The 22,746-nt window shown below is 38.9% G+C and overlaps 1 protein-coding gene across 1 annotated transcript in view; it reads right to left on the bottom strand.

The window, feature by feature from the left end:
* FAT3 (FAT atypical cadherin 3) overlaps positions 1-22,746 on the bottom strand; it is a gene marked incomplete at its 5' end in the record, with an annotated part of 157,083 nt that overhangs the window by 13,847 nt on the left and 120,490 nt on the right. Inside the window, 3 exons of the mRNA XM_008936500.1 lie at positions 1,570-1,780; positions 3,383-3,658; positions 13,323-13,462. Of these exons, the coding sequence (XP_008934748.1) occupies positions 1,570-1,780; positions 3,383-3,658; positions 13,323-13,462 (627 nt within the window). The remainder of the gene's footprint in view (positions 1-1,569; positions 1,781-3,382; positions 3,659-13,322; positions 13,463-22,746) is intronic.

Here is a 22,746-nt window from a genome sequence, read left to right as displayed (position 1 = left end):
ATTTTTCTGTCTGTATTCACGTATGATTCTATTAACAGTATATGGAATCCATACTTCAAAATACGTCAGATTTCTTTTTACACTGTGGTGGCACCCATAGGTGATTGGGTTGGAACCCATAATAGTAATAAAGTGTCAAGAAAAAGCTGGGAACAGTCTTGAAAAATATTGCCCCAGGAACCTGATCTGGTTTGGTGAGAGTTCATTCTATAAGGCACAAGTGATGTCCTGCCTGGGCATGTGTAAAATTTCCCCTGATCTAACTTAAGAGGCCACTAGAGAATACTCTGAAATAACTGGTATGACCAAATAGACTGCATAAAAGAAATATTTGTTTTGCAGTGCTATGATCTTTGTAGGATCACAAGGGTCTAAGTTCAACACTTTTAGCTGCTAAAGACTTCACCTCCCACAGAGCATACAGGTTAACTACAGAAAAAAGTTCCTTGGGTCTTCTCTAAGCTTCAGATTATATTAGCTTAAGGTGTGAGCTTGAACTATGTGATATTAAATCAACATGAGATGGTGCAGATATTCTTATTTCATTATTTATTTTTTGCTATTTAGCCTGTTCTTAATTGATGTAAGCCATCCTAGCTGGTGATAAGTCTTTACAATAATATAGGGATAAATAATAATCCTCTAGGATCAGAACATAATGCTGGGAAAGGCTTGTGATGTGATTAATATGGAGACAATCTGCAGTATACAAAACTTCTTTTTAGGGTAATATACGTTGCTATTATTACAATGGAAAGATTCATAGTAGAAAAAAAAAAAGTAGAAATGAAACATTAAAAAATCCAAAGGTTACTAATTTTTACTTCCTCCTCTCTTTTTCCAGGCATGTCTCTTGTATATATGTTAATGGTTTATCTCAGAGATAATTCTTAAGCTCAGATCCATACGAGCCAGAGAAAGTCACATTCATTTGCATGTGTGGCAGAGATAATGCAAATTTCTCCTGACCGTGATGTTGCACTGGCAGAGGAACGTGTTGGCTGGTAGGGAATATGTGGTGAATGTAAATATCTGGAGTTTAACAGCCAGAGCAATTTCAGTCTAGTATCACCATGCCCTCCCTTCGCTTCAACAGACCGTGTGCCATTAAAAATGCTACAGACTTGCTGACAGAAGTTTTTAGCGTAGCCCTGGTTTTAGTCTCCACGCTCCTCTGGTCTGAATGCTGGTAAAGATTCCAGGACATACCAGTTGTTGTGGCATTTGTTTATGGAGGATCCACTGTGTACTAGACTGAAGGCAGCAACCTGAAAACAAGTCACTGGCTGTAGCTTTCAAAAATTATCTTCTGTGATGGTTTTGAACCAATGACTTAGAGGTAAAAGGCCATGGAGACATCTAGTGAACATGAATGAGATTCTGTTCTGACAGGTTTTGGGTATAGTAGCTCCCAAATGAAAAACAACCAACAGGAAGATATCTCTGCCCAGTTTTAAAGGAGAAGGTAGACCAAAGAAGTTGACTTCTGTATCAAGATGGAGCACCATCACAGCACAGCTCTCTGTATGGTATGAATCGTGACACTACGTTTTCAGGCTCTGTCCTAACCTGCTTCAATACTGTAGATAAGTTCTGCATTTTCTCCTTTGTCTTTGTCCAAAGCTGTGACCTGCAAGACTGCTGATCCAATTGCTGCCGATTCAAACACTGAGGCTTCATACAATGGGCTGGTAAAGTATGGGCTATGATCGTTGGAGTCTTCCACATTTATGATCACTCTGGCCAGATTTCTTCTGTAAGGGAATTCTTGATCTCGGACCTATAGAACAAATGCGTAATACACATCTTGATATCCATCTAGTAAAAATTCATAAATATTACTCATCTGAGTGCTAATAATATTTTCAGTTCTATTTAATACAAACTAATAAAAAAATACATTTGTCTCAAAGAACAGTCTAAAATATATTCATATGCAAGATGGTAAAGAGTAAAAATGAAAGAAACAGGAAGTGCTTGAGGAGTAGTTTTTTCACCTCTGAAAAAATGCATGCCAACTAAACATCATGATATGAATTTTTAAAGTGGCAACCACACGACATCTTAAATTTGGTTTTAGGTTTGCAAGACACAATTTTTTAAAAATAGATGCTAAATGGTCATGCCTTTCCCCTGCCCCTCTCTGCTTTATGGCATAGAGGCAAATAAACCTTGTCCATTGCTCCTTCTGTGAAAGAGCTACAAACAATTCTGATCAACACGTTATGATCAGCTGTGTGTCAGTCTAGTACTTGTAGCTTCTGTGGATTTTTTTTATTATTATATAGGTACATACCTTCTTTTATATGATGATACCAATAGTAAACAGAGTAGGGATTACCTTAACAAGTGCTGAGCACTTCTAACAGAGGCATCATTTATTACAGCTCTCTCAACCCCATGCAAAACATCTCAGCACTGCTACACTGATCATCCTGCCAACCCGATCCCCAAAAGTTTGGTTCTTCTTAAGTTGAGCAAAACCCCTATTTTATCAGGTAGAGATGAAAACCAAGCACCAGGAAACAACCTTTGTCAGCCACGTCCTTCTGTGATTCAATTTATTTCTTAGCGTGCTCATCAAAGTCCCTACAGCTTGTTACTCTGCAGGGTGAGACCCCACTCAGCTCCTGCTCGCTGGACCTCACAGCAGCTCTCTGACTCCTAGGGTCCCCAGGCCATTGCTGGACCCTTACCTAACACATCATGAGCAGCACTTTCAAAGATCTCTTCCACAGGAGTCTCAGGTGGCAAAAGAAAACAGCAGACTACAATGTTTAAACTATTTTTTTTTTACTAATCTCCAGTCAATAGTACACAATCTTCTCTTAAAAACAGAAAGACTTGTATTCTGTAACATAGCCACATTGAGCAAAAAAATTATAGTTTTTTTTTTTTTTTCTGCACACTCAAACACTTGGAAATGTAGGTGAAAGCTATTTTGTATATCAACAGTTTATGTACTAAAAGAAGTCCTTAAAAGTAAACTGTTATAAAGGCTTGTTTTCAGAAAGGCTGCAACATTCTCTGTGGCAAGAACGTAGTTATCTCCCTGTGAATAACTTCTCAAATAACTTTCAGCCTCACTTCAGAAACTCTGAAAATTACTTTGAGTGAGAGGTCCAGATGCCAAGAGATTAAATAATTTCCTGCTTGCTCTCCCTTGAGATAGCAAATCATATTGTATTCCATACAACGAATTCACAATAACGTTCCCCAAAAGCCCAAATAAAAAATGTAAAATATATACACAGCAGGGCAGGACAGATGAAATTAACGACTACTCACTGCACTAGTCCTTTGCTTATGCAGAGACTAAGGCACATATGCACCTGAAGCATCAGTGATTGTTTCCTGAGCCAAGAGAATATTGAATTCTTACCATGACATTAAGGATGTGCTTATCTTGAGCTTCATGGTCTAATCTCTCAGCAGTATAGAGCACCCCAGCGCTGGGATCAATTCTGAATTTCCTCATGCTGACTGTATCAATGCTGCTGTGAATTGTGTAGCTCAACTTATGCTTTTCATCTCTGTCTATAGCTTCAATCTGAAGAATTTCAGTATCAGGGAGGATGTCCTCTGAAATGGTGACATCATAACTTGGCTGAGAGAATTCTGGGCCATTATCATTGTTATCCAACACTTTGATAAGAACCTGCAGTTAATAAAAGAAAAACATTTGAAGCTATTGAAATCTAGTCAGATTACTGAATAGACACCTAAAGAAAGGTAAACTGCTTTAGATGGCTGAAGATGTTATGCTGCTGTATGGTGGGACTTGGAAACATCATTTCATATTACATGCTTATGCTCAGATCAAAAGAAATAGTAAGGATATGATTTTAGAGGTAAAATGTCCCTAATTCTAAGACCTACTCAGAGCATGACAAGGAGGTCTGTATTTTCAGTATTTTTAGACTGGAAAATATTCCTACAATGGTCATAAGAAAGGTTTTGTTGTCCCTTGTAACTGTTCTGATTACAAGAGACTCCTACAGCTATTAAGGGATTTCCTTTCCCATCACTATTAATAAGGCTGTAAAAGAATCCTTTTCACATTATTTAAATCTGCTTTTTAATACAACCAAGATTTGGCTAAATCCTGTGTTGTTTTCTGCCTGATCTGTTGCGTTGGGATGCACTAGCAACTCAAATTGTGACAGCAGTGGGAGCTTCAAGTTGCTGTTAAACCTTCCTGTGTTAGGAATAGTGACACTTGATAAGTGAGAACAGGAGATGCAACCTCACAACCACGCAAGTCCACCCCACACAGATCAATACATACCACCAAGGACAGGGAATCTCAGGGGACTGATGCCACGGAAGGGTTATTTTTATGCTTTCATCCTTGCTCTTCCTCTGCCAGTGATGGTCGTCTATTGCCAACTCACTCCCTTTCTCCTCCAACACCTATTTGCCTCCCTTCTGTTGCAGTTTATGAATGGTAGAACTTCTGCTAAAAATGTGAATGAACTCTGTGCCATTTGCTTCAAGTCTGTCTTTAAAACCTCAGTATTGATTGTTAAAGAGACCTGGAGAGGGCGAAGGCAGCCAGGATGCTGCTGTTGATGCAGCAGCTAACCCTGGTAACCAGTAAGAATAACTATTTTCCAAGCTTTGCCTTTCAAAAGTTATGTGACTATACAACGTCATGTGTGTGTGGCTCCAGTGAGGTTTTGTGTTTTTCACCACTGGGGGAGGCACTCCGTGGAGAAAATTTGCTTTCCACACTTTGTATACTATAGATTACTTTGGGCAGTGTGGCAGGAAAACCCTTGACAAACAGTAGAATACTGAAAGACAAAATGTGCAAAGAGCTGCCTCCTTTTCAGTATTGGAAGCAAAAAGTATATTTTGAAGAATATGCCTGTGAAAGAACACACCTATTTTTACAGTGAATGAAATGGAACAAACTCTTTATTCATAGGCTTTCAAATAAGAAATAGTTCAATGAATGAGATGGGAAAGGCCATGCGCAGGACTCTTCCCTAAGATAAGGAGACTTGACCCATCCCTCATGATATTTTCTTTGTTCTGAAAAGTACTTGGCCATTTTTTAAGCAAATATTTTATTACTTTATTTGATCAAGCCCTGTTCACCCATACTTTCTTAACAGAAGAAAAATATAGTCATACTTCTACTGCAATATTGCATAAACAGATGTTGGCCTCAGAGACAAATGAAACTTTAGATTTCCATGATATGTGGAAGGGTTTGCAGAGTACATTACCAGAAGGAACATGAGCAATTGCAAACGGCAGTTGTAATGAACTAGCCAGGGAACTATTTAAAAGACAGCTGAAATAAAATGCTCTCCAAGTTAAATGGCATAGGACCTCAACTGCACATTCCATACGATTTAATTTTCAACAGATTATGGCACACCAGAGTGAAGCAGGGCAAAGCCTATATTAAGTTATGCTTCAGTCTTGGACAGATAGCAATAAAATTGGGGGGAAATATACATTTCTAGGCCTATGATAATGAGGAAGATTTACTTAGGTTTTATATTTTTCTTGTTGATATAAAATATATCAAGGCATGCTTCTGACCTGAATGAGGAGAAAAAAAAAAAAAAGCCAAACCCACATCTGAAAAATGTGTGAAGAACTAAGTTGTTATATATGAAAGAAAGCCTCAGGAAAAAAAATGAGACTTCATCTCTGCTCTAAAGGGACAATGAGACAGTGCTGAACCACTTATGCTTGTGTAAGGAAGAGACACTAAGCAGTATGAGTTGAGAATAATATGATTACCAGTGTTTAATAATTAAAGGCATCTCCTAGTGCAGTTTTGATGCCCTCAGTCCTTGCCAAGTACCACTGTAACATGGCTGGATTATTTTACTGCTGCACTGTTAACACAGACAACACCACCATTTTTCCTTTTACTTAGTGGCCAAAGACTTTGTCATGTGTAATTTTAGATAATCTAACAGAGAAGTAAGAACTTTTCAAATGGATTCAATTGAAAACACCAAGAGTGTTTGATTCTGCTGATGCTTGTATAGCATGGTCTGTCTTGAACAAGGAAGTTGCCACATGAAAGACAGGCTTGTATCTGTGAATTTAACACTGCTGTGTGCAAGCTCAAGCTATTCTGTCAGAAAAAGACAAAAAAGTACAGATGCATACCAATGTGTCTTAGAGGTATTGCTACAGCAGTGGTATGCTGTTTTGTTTGCATGGTGTGTGATCACCCCAGTGCTGGGGTTCATTTCCCATCATATCTAATGCATTTTAAGATCACTAGCAAATTGGGAAAGCAGGAGAGGGCATAAAGCTTTATCCACCACAAAGCTTGCACCGTGACTGTGCAAGCCATGGCTCTGTGATTATATCTTCACTAGGCTGCATAAACCCAACAGGGTGGGACTGGATCAGCATCAGAGACTGAAGGCAAGCCATGACATTATGAAAATTATGATGTGGATTCAGCAAGCAGCATTTCTTCCCACTGAAAAAGGTATAAGCTAATGCCCTTACACAAAGATATGGAACATGGTAGTGCCTGGGGGGTGGGAGGCATGGAGAGGGGAAAAGATAAAAAAAATGAGGTCCTTATTCACTGTGGTCATCAAACTTATGGGAAATTATGCACTTAAAATAGCTTTGATAGTTTTGAGAGAAGAATTATTTTTTTTTTCACTTCATATGTACTACAAAACTGATCAAGTGCCTGCTTAAGTGGCAGACACCTTCCTCCTCAGAGATGACAGTATTTTAATGATTTGTCAAGTGATCCACATTGAAATACGCATTATTTATTACATACTCTGCATTTCAACAGCCACTTCCATCTGGAGAGGAAGGCGGTGGGGTAGAGATGCTAATGAATAGAGAGGTCATTATTGATTCACAATTTCTTCTATTAAAGTAGTTCAGAGTATTTCTAATTTTTGTCAGCTGTCCCTCAAAATCCCCGAGAGTCAACTGTAATTTTAACATTATGGTCTCTCCTTTACTAGAGGGGGCTGGATTTTCCTTGTAACAAAAGAAAGTTAGATTATATATGGGAATACCAATTATACGGAGCTCTGTTAAACCCACAAGCTATGGAAAAGAAGAAAATGAAACTCTTTTACGTTCTTAAAAATTTAACTGTCTGGGGAGCTACTTGAAACAAAATCAGGTAAAATAAAATGGAAATTGGGCCATTTTAAATAGACATTAGTCCTTCAATCCTTGCAACATTTTTGAGGAGCAAGAGACTATTATTAATCACAGAATTATCCCCATCCTTTGCCCAGGGAAACATTCCATTGCAGCAAGGTTAAATGACTTACCAAAGCCACATGGGAAGTGCAGTAGCAAAGCTGGGGAAGATGGTTTAGGTTTCTTTTTGAGCCACCCCCCTTTTATTAGATAACTTTCCTATGCAGATTTCCTGCTCCTGTGCAATGACTTCTAGCAAGGTGTTACTTAAAAAGAGGGGGCAATGTTCTCCTTCAGTAATGGACAAATGTTACACTGACAGGCTCACAGAAAACCTGATCCTACAAACATATGTGAAGTTGAGTAAGCCGAATGCCACCAGATTGTTAATATGAGGAAAGTTACTCAAATTCATTTAACAGCTGCCAAACAGGCATAAAATCTTAGTACCACTGGCAAATTTCCCATTGACTTCAAAAGGGCCAGTACTGTGCTCCTTGAGCCTTAAGCTCTAACCAGGCTGTAGCACGTCTTTCACTCAAAATCAAGTGTTTTCCTACTGAAGCAACCCAAAAACTCACAGTGTATGTGTAACTTAATACTTTCTTCATATTTATTTCCAAATGGAAGATATGGCAAGCATGAGCTGTCTTGCATAAATATCCTTTATTACTCTGTAAGTGCCTGGGGTGTTAAGCTGTGACAATGCCCATTCTGTAGTATCAAAGACAGGCTTTAAAAGTTTGCCAACACATCTCTGAAAGGTGACGAATGGGAATGTTTACTATTTTTTTACTGCTAAGCAGGGATTCCTCTTCACTGAGGACTGTGCAAGGTTACTGACTAAACCACTTTTCATAGACAAACATTAGCTGCAAGCCTTTTTTCCACTCATAAAGCAAACACGGAGCAAAGCAGTCTCTGCCTGGTTATCCTTGAAAGCTCCTATCTTTTCCAGAGTGTCGTGGGCTTCAGAAAGGCAGACTTGCCTCCTTCTGCTTCCATTGTGCAGAGCCTAATTTATAGTCTGAACAAGCACCTCGCTATAAAAGATTTGCTTCTCCCTGCTCACTTCCTATTTCCCACAGTTAAAGCAGGTTTCAAATAAAGGATTCACAGGCCTCCAAGCTTACAAATTAGGCAAAGCAACACTCAGAGCATTAGCAAAGACTTTGTGTTCAAAATGGTACGTGAAAGGCCTAGAGAAATACAATCAAATTAAAGCAGGTCAAAACCTAATGCAGGAAGTCCCTCCAAAGCTGTTTTCAATGTTGCCCATCACAAATACCTTTGGTTTAGGCACAAACGTATTTGAGTGAAAACTGGATAAATGCCAGGAGCTGCTTTAGAGACATTTGAAGCTGGAAGAATCTGCTTAGCTAATTGCTTGGTCTGGGCACAGTGTTGTAGTACAACCTATTAAGTGCCTGAATTGCTTAAACTAACGTTATGCTTTTGTATGGATTTTGAAAACCTATTTTGCTTTAATATTTCTTAAAATAGTGTTACCACACAGCCTTATTTGCTTCTTCTTGACAAGTTTTTCTCTCCTTCAACCCCCAACCTTAACATAAAAATGCAAAGAGTTTCCTCAACAATCTCAGTGGCCTGTTATTTATACTTTACTGTGCCCCTTGTGTTAGGCTAAAATGCGATGGGTTTCACAGGCAAGACAATGCTGAGGTCACTGGATGGGACAGAAAAAAAAAATCAATGATTGGTTTGGTTCTACTTTGGTGCAAACATTCAACTGAGCAAAAGTGAAAAATTTAATTGGAACCCCATGTCTGCTTCTCCACCCTAGAAGAATTCACAGCCCAGAACCTCTTATGGCAGGCTCTGATGTCTGATTTACGTTTTGGCCATAGTCCTCTACAAAGAGCTTTTCATCCTCCAGCTGAACTGCTCTCACTTGAGGTGATCTATTCACTCCTCTTTGTTAAAAAACAATCTTGGAAAGAATAGGTGTTCTCTGAAAGGTGAGAGCAAGAGTTTTGTATCCTGAAACTCACAGCTAAAGGTCAATCTTGAGCAGAAGAATAAAGAAAAGTCCACAACTTTCTGCAAGGAGAGACAGAAAGGGGCAATGAGCAGTAACTTCTCCCATCTGCTCTTCCAGCCTGCTTAGCTCCAGCTGAAGATATTATGAGTGACTACTGATCTACAAAAAGTTTTCAGAGGGAACTGCATGTTCCTGAGTATCCACTATACTGGGAAACAGAGGGATGGTTTTGCAGTAAGTGAAACTGAGGCACGTTTTGCCTCCTAGCTTGGAAGCATCAGCCTTCATGCTTTAAAGCACCTTTTTTACAGTGCTTAGGATGAAGAGAAAGAAGGAGAAGCAAAGCAAACAATCACAAAGTAAAACCTTTCCATATAGCACCGTGACTCCAGGATTCTGTTTTTAAAACAAAAAAAAATTATCTGCTAGTGCAACATTCTTAATAAAAGTGAAAAAATAGAGGATTAGAGAACATAAGAGGATTGCTCCCCACTGTATTGTATTCCTGTGGGTATTTGAGCAAAACACGACAGCATGAGCTACAAATAAATAAATAAATATATAAACACCATTCCTGTGATGTGCTTGGGTGTACAGGATCTGAGTTGTTCAGAAAAAAAAGCAGGCCTTGGGATAAACTTGAGTCATAACCAAGAGAACCTCTAACATTACACAGTGCAAGCTAGTCAAAATTGTGGCAGGAATGGGCATTTAGATGCCATTACACTGATTTCCCGCTGGGAATATCCTCCCCCTGCTCTAGCAAGGGTAAAAGACCCTTTCCCAGCCCAAAGGGAGGCGGTGGTGGCGACGAGGAGCAAGGGTCACTGCGTGGAGCTGCTGTGCATGCAGAAGCCCGTCCCCTCCCCGAGGCCAAGGGCTCTCCTGGCAGCTGCAGACACAGCGTGTTGCCGGCAGTCAGAGCCAACACACGCCTTCAGCCTTTCAGAAATTACTGCGTGGCCTTCAGCAACCATCAGCTAAGCTACGGGGAAAAAAAATAAAGTTCTTCCTGCCTAAGTCAGGAGCCTGAGCCTTCCTAGGAGTTCGGCAACAGGACAGAAGCTTTGTACCCACACTCCAAATACAAAAATCAAACAGGTCAACAGCTCTTTGTGTTTTGCCCCCTCCACCCCTCCCCATCAGGGCAGTGCTGCCAGGATGGCTGGGGCTGAGCTGCACGGGCAGTGTGGTGAGTGGCAGAGGCTCAACAAGTCCTGGAACTTCACTTTGATTCTCCCTTTGGAGACTGTATTCCTTTCTGAAATCTTGATCATGCCCAAAACAAATAGATTTTCAGGTACAAAGGTAGTTTATGATTTTTAATAAAAAAAAAAAAAAAATACTCCTTATGTTTTTTTCACCTCTTTTCACAACAGCAAATCATTAATATAGCAGATGGAACTTCAATCAAAATTATTTCCTTCCTCTCACAGTCGGTAGTGAAGCATGTGCACAGTGAGGCGTGAAGGAAGTGAATAGTTTACCAGAGTTCTAGGAGTGCAGGAACATTGCTGAAGAAACTGCTGCAAGTCTGTGCCAGGGATCATGTTACTGCAGCAAAAATCTTTGGCATTTTTATGCTGCATTTTACCACCTCAAACTGTGTAATAGACAAAAGGCCAGGAAGAGATAAAGGGAAACAGGTGGGGTGAAATAAAAAGCAAGATTCTTCCATTTGGCATGGTGATGATCAGCTGTTTCATAATAAACCACTGCACTTTGAGGGGGGCTTTGTATTATTTTATTGTTATACATTTACTTTTCACCCACTTCCTCTCCTTCTGTATCTTCTTTTAGCTGTAGTTAAAAATGCAGGTGGTACTATGTATATAAGAGAACACACTTGCAATGGAATTTTATCGAAACTGAGAAGAAGGCCACTGAGAGCTATCAGTAGGTGTTTTCTTCTGTCTTTCCACAACATATTTTACTTAAACTATCAGTTTTGATTTTTAAGAGCTATTCTTTTGAAATAAACATGAATAAGGTAACAAAAACCCCCAAAGTACAGTTAAAAATACAGTATGAAAGTTTTGTAACAGGGGGTGGTAATTAGGCAGGCCATAATTCTGGCAGCTTTGAGATAATGATAATTTTTGAAATCTCTGTTGTGACAACCAAAAGAAACATATTCTCAGATGTTGTCTGGGCCACAATTAGACAAATAAACAGCATCCACATGGAGAGGAGGTGGAGGAAGGAAAGATCTGAACCATCAATGAATACCTCATGCTATACTATTGCAATCTTAAATTATTATCTTACATTTTTAAATAGGTCATATCACTCCTGCAAAGAATGCTCAGGCTTCTTTTAGAATGCAACAGCTTTACTGAAATATGTTTTTACCATATGTTTTAATTAAAAATTTAGGGTTTTCATCAAAGTAGGTTTAAAAGACTGGCATGGGGATCAATTTATTAAATCAAGAGCAGCAAGCCCAATAAATATCCGTGAGAAGAGACATTACTTGTACCCAGCATGTTTGAAATGCCCTGGGCTTTTTACTACTTGTTTGGCTGAAATGTTTGCAAGAAAAAAAATGTGTTAGGGATTCAACACCAAATTTCTGAAAGGTGGACTGAGAATGTCATCAAGATTAAAAAAAAAGGCAAAACAAAAAAAATACTGTAGAGCTGAAGAAAATGTGTTATGGAAAGGGAATGCAAAGAGGTCAGTAATTCTCCTTTGCTTGTCTACCAGAAGACTGGGAGATGATTTGACTATTCTAAGTGCTCTCCTGGGGAGAAAATACTGGGGTTTAAAAGAGCTCTTTAATTGACCAGAGAAAAGTGTAACAGGGAATATAGACCAGATATAATCAAGTTAAAAATCAGGGATGTTTTTAGCAGAGATGTAATTATTTACTGAAACTAACAGGGAAAATAGCAGATTTCTTACCACCTAACTTACTATGAACTGATGTTTTCTTATCAGAATGGATTATCAGGAGAAATTATCAGATAGGGATACTCAGAGATTTTAGGGCTGATTATAGACATAGACAGGAATTCAGACTTGATTTAACAGTCTTTAAGGAAAGTTGGTGATGTGACTCAGTGAATACAGATTCACATCTGAATCATCTGAGCAACAAGGCAAGGTAAAACAGAAGCATCTGCGTGTGCATGCATATAGATATGCATATTAAAATGTTTAGGCTTTCCTTCTGCATTGTAAAGAAGCAGACAGAATTGCAAACCTATTTTTTTTTTCATTTCCTTTTTAAAATCACATTTAATCTGGGATTTGAGGCTGTACACAGGTGGCCTCTACCAGTATGTACCCTATCTGCCAAATAAAATTCAGGCTACACTTGTAGTCTCGGCAGTACCTCAGATGTAGGGTTTCAGGCCCTAGCTAATCCTTACCTCACAATTCCATACCATATTAAAGGATTTTGCTCTCTGGAGTCTCCCTGGTGCCATCTGGACCACAGAGTCCTCGTCCCTCTACCATGACTCTGGCTGCATCCCAACTCCAGGCTGGTTTGCACCCAGGCTCTGTGTCAGGGCCTCTCTGACAAGGATGTGTCAGAGCCAGCATTATCCCAGCCCTTCACGTTTATTTGACCTGACTTTTTAGTTGCTGAAAGGCACTGAGCCTGACAGGCAAGCCCGGTTTTAGTGTGTTCACTGGGGCTGTTCCCCAGAAGACAATGTAATCGCAGGCACTGACACTAAAGGAGAGACTCTCTGAATTTTAAGCCTCGCCTCTGAACAATTTCTCCTCTGAACAATTGATCCTGTGTCCCACATTTGGGTCTTGGGAGGATGAGAGGTATAAACTCCATTTAATACAATCAATAATAATATTCCCCAGCACCGCAGAAGCACTATTGTATTTTGGAGCGTTACGGGGTGACACAATTATCAAAATCTAAGCTTCGCTGCCTGTGACAGGGACTCCCTCAGCTGGAGGAAGGTGAGCTACTTTCGTGTGAGCACGAAGACGACAAAAGGAGAATTAATGCTTTGAATTCTTCAACAGCCAATTCTTTACAACCAGATGGAAAGGCTCTGAAAAATATCCCCTCCATTAGTTAACGGTGGTCTCAAAGGATGAGGTTTTATCTGAATGGCAAAATTATTAATTTTTATAGCATATACATTCCACTAACAAATGAAAAACTTGCCAAGAAAGGAATGTGATATTCTACCTGAGTCGTGGCAATGTTTGTTCCATCGGTGACCTCCACAGTCATATTATATATTGACCTCTGCTCTGCATCCAAGGGCTTTGCAATGACAATAGTGCCCACTCCCTTCTCCGCGTCGAAAGAACTATCGTAATTCCCTCCTAATTGTTGCACAAAAATACAATTAAATTAGCCATCTCTGGAAAATTTCCATTGAAAATATTCCTAGAAGTGGGCATACCTGTTTACTGGCATCCATCTTAACGGCTTGCCTTAGCATACACAGTACATCTACTGATACTTCTTTGTTCATAACTCATTTATATTTCAAAGCACAGTTTGTGTATTGGAAAGCAGATATCATTAAAATGCACTGCAAGAAAAAAAAAATCTAGCAGTACATTTAAGTGAACCATAGCTGAGACTATAAAAAGAATCAAATGGCTATAAGCCCATAAGATGTGTGCCCTTGTAGTCTGGATAATGAACAAGAACAATTATCTTTTTGTAGAAAAATTATTTTAAGAAGGTTTTATTCTGCAAATTTTGTTTCCAGGAAATTCTCACTGATGCTTATGGGTGCAAAGACCATCAACTGAGTCCTTAAAATTACAATTATAACAAATTTTTAAAATACACAAAGATATTTGTTATGTTAATTTCAAGGACAATGATAATTACTGGCAGCAAAGGTCAAATCCTACTGGTCCTTTAGGAATTATTCAAATAGATCTGACAGAATACACATCCTAAATTCCTTTCCATTAAAAAACCCTCACAAAGAACTTTTGTGAAACTAATATGACCTTATCCTGTAACACACTGAATGATGCAGCAGTGGGAAAACCTTCCTCAGTCTCAGGTAGAAGAAAAAAATGGACAAAATAAAATAAAAAAAAAACAACAAAAAAAACCCACAACTATTTAAAAAGTAAGAGAAAGCCATAAATAATTTGAGATTAAAGGGTTACAGGATTTCTTCAGCCACAGCTATAGTTTATAAATTAGAACCACTCATTATGTTCAAAAGAAAAGTACACACTCTTTGCTGTTAAGCTGCATCTTACTCATCTATAAAGTAGAATTTATTATAAGTTGAGTCTGAAAATTTTGGAGGGTGGGAACAGGGAGAGGTGGAATAGAACACTGCTGACAAACAAAGTCTTAAGGTATATTCATCACACAGCAATGCAATGCCACTAGCTATAGTCTCTGATAAATCAGTTCCAGAAAGCAGAAGAGGCTTTTGAACCCCACTGGTTATAAAATTTGTGTAAGAGCTGCTCAGACCTCTTGAGATTAGATCCATGGGTAGAAAAACATCCATTCCACTGAGTTAGCTCTTGTGCATTAAAGAGAGAGAGAGAGATCTCTTTGAATGGCTGATGTATTACCACAAAATGGCTCTCATTTTAGAGCTGGGCACAGAGAAGAAAAGAAGACAGCCTTCCTTGCTCTACCATTAAGTTTTACATCTGTGTGGTTTTCTGACCACGAACCAGCATTATTCTCAGAAACAGTCATGCATTTAGTGAAAGGAAAAAGGCTTGGGCATTCCAAGAAGTTGAAGATTAGGAAGAATTGCAGCAAAATCACAGACCCTAAATTCCTTAACGTGAAGAAACCTTCACTTCTCTCTACCTCTTGCACAGGCTACTGCAGACAAAGCGTAAGCTAGAAGAAGCCCTGATCTATCCATATCTGCCTTGGAGGCCATTTAGGGATGGGGAGAAGAAGGGGGGAGGAGGAATAAGAGCGCAGGCGACCTGCACAAAGCAAAGGCAGAACTGGTGAACTTCCACCCACTGAAATGATACAAACTTAGTCATTTCAGATGTGTCAGCAGAATTCCTTATGCTGGATACATGTATTTACATATATACAACTCTAAGCTTAAAAGATGCAGTTGTGGTTTTCCAGGAAAATACTGACACTGGATCTTCTGTGATTTATGGTGGACAGAAACACTGCTTATTCCCAGACCTCCTTCTGCAAGCCCAAACTGCATATTTTTCTCCATTGATATGTGTATATATATATATTTAACACTATTTGACACTAGGAAAAAAAGCATAATTGTCCTTGACATTAAAGCAATAGCAAGGTATTTGGACATGGATTTTTTTTTTTAATTAATCTGGAAAAAAAGATGCCATCTCCCAATTAATGTTTTAAACTGATTTACTTCAGAAAAACTGTACTATGAAAACCAACTCAAAAAAAAGCCTCCTTTAAGAAAAGAGTTTGAGGTTCTTGCAAGGAAATCTCTGCTGAAATGAAGCTAGCCTTGGGACAGCAGGCGCTTTACAAAGGGAATGTTTCATACTGATAACCATGAAAACAAAATGAAAGTCTTCAAGATGCTTAAAAACCATCTTAATGAGGAATCAAAAATTCTATACTATCAACTGGCATACACTTTTGAAGACATGCTGCCTTTAACGTTTTCAAGAAGTAACATTGAAAGATTAGCAATAAGTGTTTTCAATGCTGTTCCTCTGTTGGCTTAGGGCTGGGTTTGCATGGCACTACATACTGTACAGCAAATACACTGACTTCTTCAAGCCATTTTCCTGAAGTGAAGTACATTCTTCCCCTAAAATACGAACTGAATCCATCATATGAGTTTTTTTATGTTATTTGCATCTTCTAAAATGGTCTAGAGACAAACAAATCTTGGTTGCCAGCCACCCCAATCCAGCCTACACTGGTAACTAACCAGGCAATGCACTTTATTTTACATTGACTCATTTTCTACTAAACAAGGCAGAAACTGCATCAAACACTGAGGCTGAGATGGATCAGAGAACATCCTGCTGTGAGATTTGTGATTATAATGTCTTTTTGAGTGAAATCCTGATTTATTCCTGATTCAGCCTGGCACATTTTAACAGACCATGGTCAGATGAACCACTCAGATGGCTGAATTTCTGGGAATACTGCCTGAGATGCTGGATCCTGCCTCTTACCTAAAGCAGTAGAGGCTGTCTGGAAATGCTCTGTACTGCTCCTTAGCCTTCATGTACCCTCAAAACAGGTCCTCATATGATGAATGCTTCTGAAATTGCACTTAAGCACTGAAGAGTAATTAAGAAATTAGGTATAAATGCTAAACTCTAAGAGTCTTATAGATGTGTTAAGTCTATTCAAGAATAAGTCTATTCTACTATGAGGCACTCAGAGAAGCACCCAACACAATTATCCTTGAAAGATGGGTGCTGGAGGGTCACAGAGAGACAGAACATTCTTGCATAAAAACAAACAGGACTCTGCCTAAAAGCTCCTGTGGCTGAACTATTGTGGTAACTCTACATGAGATCACTTCCTTCCAAAGTGCTTATGCTGTGATTGGAGGGCTGAGCCTGTAGGAAGTGACAACTGAGAAGGTGTCAGCTCCACACACCTCTGGGGTACTTGAGGCTGGCTTTTGAAAGCATGCTGCTGGGTAACTACCAACTCTTTTGAAGTGAGCTCATCTGCAGTGCTGTAAGCTCTAACAGTATCAGTTTTACCAGTGTTACCATCGGCCGTTTAACATTTTCTTTGATCACAATCTTAGGATGAAAGGGGGCTAAGAACGATGAAAATTTTCAGCTGTTCCATGTTATTAATGTGAATTTGTATTACTTATTCCATTTTCCAGCATATGGCACATGCTTTCCTTTTTATTGTCTACTAAAGCCTGCTTTCAGATACAAGATATGTAGAAGCTGTCTTTGCTAATGTGCCTACAATTCCATTAGGAAAGAAATACTTCAAATGAAGATAATACATTGTGAATTCCTCAGACACTGTGGGAAAATCAACAATAAAGCAGGCAAGATGATGAATTGGCAAGTTGGCTAGACAGGTTGTCCTGAGAAAGCATTTTAACACTGAATGACCTCAGAGAGATGTGGATAAGCCACTGTTTGTAATACTGCTGCAGGCTAAGATGTAATGCTGATACATCTTCAATACAGATTAAAAACTTCCCTCAAAACACTGATTGAACTGAAGCACTTAAAGTGGAATTTCATGAAAAGTCCACATCTACTTGCAATGCCATCTCTGGATGAGATGACTTACTCTGCTGTGATGATATAAATTCACCCAGAAAGTGCTTTTTCTCTCTAACTGACGGTTCAGATTCCCGAAGACACTTCGCACAGATGTCTACACTTTGGACATCTGAAGTTAAGTGAGATAATTTCCACCTGTATTTTCTTGCTATTGATCTTAATGCTCTTGCATAAGCCCTAGAAGTATTGTACTTCTACAGCTAGGAAGTTTTTTTTTTTTTTATGCTATATGAAAGCATGTTATAGTTTATATAGGATTTTCCAACATAACTCTAGCAAATTCCAGCTGTTATCAAACTCAGGACAGCTGTAGAAACAGCTCCTGGTACAAAAGGGCTCAAGTTGTGCCAGGGGAGGTTTAGACTGGATATTACAAAGAATTTCTTTCCTGAAAGAGGCATTGGAACAGGCTGCCCAGGGAGGTGGTGGAGTCATTATCCCTGGATTTGTCCAAAAAACATGTACATTTGGCACTTGGGGACATGGTTTAATGGTCATGGTAGGGTTGGGTGTTGGTTGGACTTGATCTGAGAGGTCTTTTCCAGCCTTAATGATTCTATGAAAAGGCTGGATTAGTTGGCCCTCACTACAGCTTTGTGAGACCTTCCTAGCACAGCCCTAATTTTCAGTTTAACAGGTGGTATTGTATGGTCACGAAGGAGATCTCAGCAAATTGAACCAAGACACCTCCGAACCAACAGACTATAGGTTGTGTTCTATGTACAGAGTAGCCTTGCTTACATTTTCTGGCTGAATCTGGAGTGTTACCTTGGCTCTTAGCTTGTTTCTTGGCCTCATAGTCACTAAGAACATGTCTTTATTCTGACAAATTTCCTGCATGCTTTGGAAATTATTAATTTTCCTTGTAATGAAAAAGTTGTTTTGTTTTGGTGTTTTGGTTTTTTGTTTGTTTGTTTGTTTGTGTTTTTTTTTTGTTGTTTGTTTGTTTGTTTTGTTTTGTTTTTCTTTTTTTTAAAAAAAAACACAACAACAACACTGAACTTTATGTAACTAACAGGAGATGATCTTCTGATGTAAAGCGTATCACTCATTTAGTAAAGCAGACAGGCCAGTGAAAACTTCCTGAACCATTAAAAGGGGTTTCTACAGGTCAGCTGTTCACCTAAGGAAAGATACAATGCAGATCTTGCATTCCCACAGTGTGTGAGCTCTGCATCTCTGTCCCTCTTGAATTTCAGTGTTGTTGTTTGGTTTTGTTTTAATCTTTATTTTCAAGCATATTGTACTTATATTTTGACTATTACATTGGCTGCAAGCAAGATATTTTTGGGTTTTAGTCCTTTTCCTAGATTAAGTTCCTTTTTGGGAAGATGTTGAGTGTCCCTATGTTCCTATCAGCTGCTGATATGCAGATTAAGATGGAATTATGCTGCTGTGAGAAATTATTTTCTCCTCTTAGAAGAAAACACATCAGCAAACCTGGAGGAGTTTCAGCAAATGAGTCCCATGTGAGGACCTTTTTGCCCCTTTTCCAGTAGAACAACCCAGAAGAGTGGGATTGGACGCATATTTCAGAAATATCTCATGACTGTGGAGAATCAGTCTTATGCAGCCTTACATGCAAAGGTGGATCACACTGAAATCCAGAGGACATCCCCTAATCAGATATAGATAAAATTTGGCAAGAATCTTCCTTCACAGGAGCATATATGCTTCCTTTTCAAACTTAACAAAGCCAGGATACACTGAGATCCTCACACAAGTCTCATTTAGCCTATCATGCCATGATGGATGAGTGGAGAAGAAGAGAAATACAGGGGAGGATCTAATTAAGAGAATAGTCCTCTAACACACATTTTCTCAGGGCAGAGAAGATTCTTGTCTTGTCCAAAAGTAAACTAAAAATGCCAAGGACAGTGATGATAAAAAGGGCCAAAGGCTACAATTCTCACATTGCTCATAGTAGAGAATCAGAGGAAAATGCAGAGATGGAATTCACCCTGAAACTCAAAGATGAGACGGAAGTGCCTCTAGGACTTTCAGGAAAAGAAACAAAGTAAAAATTTCCATTTTTTTTCTGTTTTCAAAAAAAGATTAATAAACTTAGCGACTGTCTGAAGAAATACAAATCCAAATACAGAATTTTGGTAATCATAACAAATATTAGTAATATGACATGCAAATATTTATTCTTTTATGTACTATAGCATGCTAAGAAGAAGAAAATAATGCAGGCTGAATTTTCAGATAACTGTTTCAAGGAGAGCCAGTCTTGGGTTTGCCACTAAGAAGCTGAAGTTAAGTGCATAAAAAGCAGAAAAAAATCCCAGAAAGCTGTTTTAGAGAGTTCTCAGAGAAGATAACTCAAAAGGAGGCTAGGGAGCTATATGTTTTTGACATTAATGAACATTTTCAGCACTGTGAACTAAATGGACAATGAATTAAAATTAATAGATATTAAAATTATTGCCATTTAAGCAACTTTGATAAAAAGTTCTGATGTGCTTTTACAGCTTGGCTGCTCTTATAAAGACATAGGCTGGGGGAAGAAGGAAAGACAGAGGGAGGCCTGTTTGGAGAATCAGAGAGATGTTGTGCAACATGCTACTTAAGCAAAAACTAGCACCATGCAGCTTAGCTCCAGTGTCAAGAGTAGTGACCACACCATTCCCACCACTAACAAAGGAAGAGACAGAGAGAGCTCAATTTACCTGGGAGAAATAAAGATCTCTGACTTATTTTGGAGGTCCCATTGAAAATTAGTTTCTCATAAATGACCAAGTAAAATCAACACAACTGAAACAACCTTTGTTGATGTTTTTCACATTGTGAGGTCTGCGTGAATTGAGAATGGCGTTGAATGCAGTCTGAAAACAGAAACCAGGTATGACATCTCAACCATTCCCCATTGAAGAAACAAACAAACAAGTAAGCACCCTGCTTCTCTCTAGTCCACGGAGGGAAGATAACTCCCTGCCTGCAAGGCCCCTTCCTCTCTTGCAGCTAATTAACTCAAGAACTTAGATAGTTATTTAAAGTGTATATATTTTAGGTGCAAATTAAATGGTGAAGTTAGGCAGATAGAATATGACATAGCCAAACTTCACCCACGCTCTCTCCTATTTTCTAAGTTAGGAGAACGTGCATGTTACACATTAAAAAATAAGTCCTCTGGAATTCCAATGCCCGTTTAATTTGAAAAGGTCATAAACATAAAGGTCAAGCTGCACAATCTATATTAAACCATGCTTCTACATAAGCCTTCAGGGCTTTTGTTGACATTACTGTGAACGGTGCATGGAGGTCCAAAGTCACAAAATACCAGATGGAGCAGGATCAGGTCTAGTTTTCACAGCAGCACAGAGACCACCTCTTGCAGTAGCAGTCCCATATAGCTTTCCATTCATGACAACTAACTTCTACTTACAACCCATATCTTTCACTGGGCTTTGCAGCACTAGATCTCACTGTTCAGCCAAAAGTTGATATTTTCAAAAGTGTTTAAAGCATCAGCACCTTTTTTTTTTTTTTTCCCACATTGTGATATTGAGGACCAAGGAGGAAAAGTGGGCTTTTTTTTTGTTTGTTTTTTATACTGACACTGATGAAAGGCAGTAAAGGTAATCTAAATACAAAGTACTTTGTCTCTAAATCTCTCAGGGTGTGTTTTGTCTTTGCACCTTGTATACAGAGCATCTGGAACAACAGGGTCTTCTTGCTTGACCAGGCTTGTTGGCTATTTTTACTGCACAAAGTGTGTGCTGTTCTTAGTGCTATTATTTATAACAGCAGTAATATTTAATGACAACATTCATATGGTAACAGTACTGAACTGGATGGTCAGGGTCACTGATTTCTCATTAAGTCTACAGAAGCTCTACCTCCATGACCCTTTGCAGCATCTTGCAACATGGAGCTATAGCCCATAGGGAAACCATTAAAGTTGTTTAACTAGCAAAAATCTTCTAAACTATTTGAACTATTTTAGCCATACAGGTCACATTAAATGACAAATTAAAGGCTTAAACCTCATAATGCTCTCTGTTTGGTAGGCAAAAATGAAGTATTATTATAAGATGTTGTTTGATTGCAAATGACTCTAATAATGTAAAAGAATGCAGCAGAAGAGTGGGGGCTTCTCTCAGTGCTTAACACAGGCAGCATTTTAATGAGAATTGCTGAATTAGTGAAGGAAAGGACCAAAAGGCTGCTAAAGGCAGAGGACTCCAGCAAAACGGTCAAATGGGAAAAAAAGTGTCAATAACATCAATAACCATGGATTCCTCCTGGAAGGAAAGCTGGGGTCAGTGAGGAATACAAAGGGAATGTATTCATTAGCTAATAAATTGCATGTAGCACACTGAAACAACCAAGGGAATGGGAGTAAAACTGTAGGAAACATATGTTGTCCTTCCCCAGGGGCTAGCAGGAACCCTAAAATACGATAATAGCTTTAGGTTTAATTTTAATGTGGTTGGCACATCAGAAATTGTGCTACAATTGAAAGAGGAACCATTGATGTTTCTTTCTTTCATCTGCACAAACTAGCAATAAAAGGTGGATGAAAATGACTCTGACAGAGCCTTTCTCTTGTGGTCCTTGTGCTTCCTGTTGGCTAAACCCATCTGCAAATAGCTATGCTGAAACAAGAGCCAAGCTGAATCCCTGTACATAAAGACTGCTGATGCACCCTTTCCACTAAGTCTGTTGCAAAGGCTTTTGTTTCTCTAATCTTTCATATAGTATTTGCTTTATAACCTTTCATTTAAATAACATCACTCCCTGCAGAGACAGTGTTTAACATCCAAAAGTATACAAACATCCTGTATAAGCATCTGTAAATATTAAGTAGCACAATAACTTTGCAGGGTCGTTGTGCTGCTGGGGAAAGTCTCGCTTTGGAGATGCTATTTTAAATGACATAACTGAATCTGTAGCAGAGCAGGGAGAAAATGCTTAGGAACGTTGACTCCTGTTTCTCCACTGCAACCATGTGAGACCCTCTACTCCCTATCTTTTTGGCTGACACACCCTTAGTGGCATCTCCCTGTGATTTTAAGACCATTTCTTCTATGGCTTCCCCTCTTCTTTGCTAAGGATATTTCTCCCTCTCTATTTTTATATGCGATTTTATGTAAGGCAATTTTGTGGTTGAAATCTCACATCAAAACACATTTCCTTTTTTCAGCTTGCATTCAAGACAAACTTTTGGTGGCTCCATGTGTAACCCATATGTTGATGCATCCCATTCTGTTTCACAGTTAAATGGATGGCACTGGACTGTGAAAAGTTTGAATTAATTATTTGTGATAAACTGTGGAGAATCCGTGAATAAAATGATAATAATTGGACACAAATACGGTAAAAGCTGTCATAGAAAGAAACGCAGCACATCCATGTGTCGCATCGCATCCTGTCACAGG

Source organism: Merops nubicus, unplaced genomic scaffold (assembly GCF_000691845.1).
Source record: "Merops nubicus isolate BGI_N331 unplaced genomic scaffold, ASM69184v1 scaffold7203, whole genome shotgun sequence".
In the NCBI taxonomy this organism is placed as follows: Eukaryota; Metazoa; Chordata; class Aves; order Coraciiformes; family Meropidae; genus Merops; species Merops nubicus.
The sequence above is the reverse complement of the archived record's forward strand: the minus strand, read 5'-3'. Positions and strand labels throughout refer to the sequence as shown.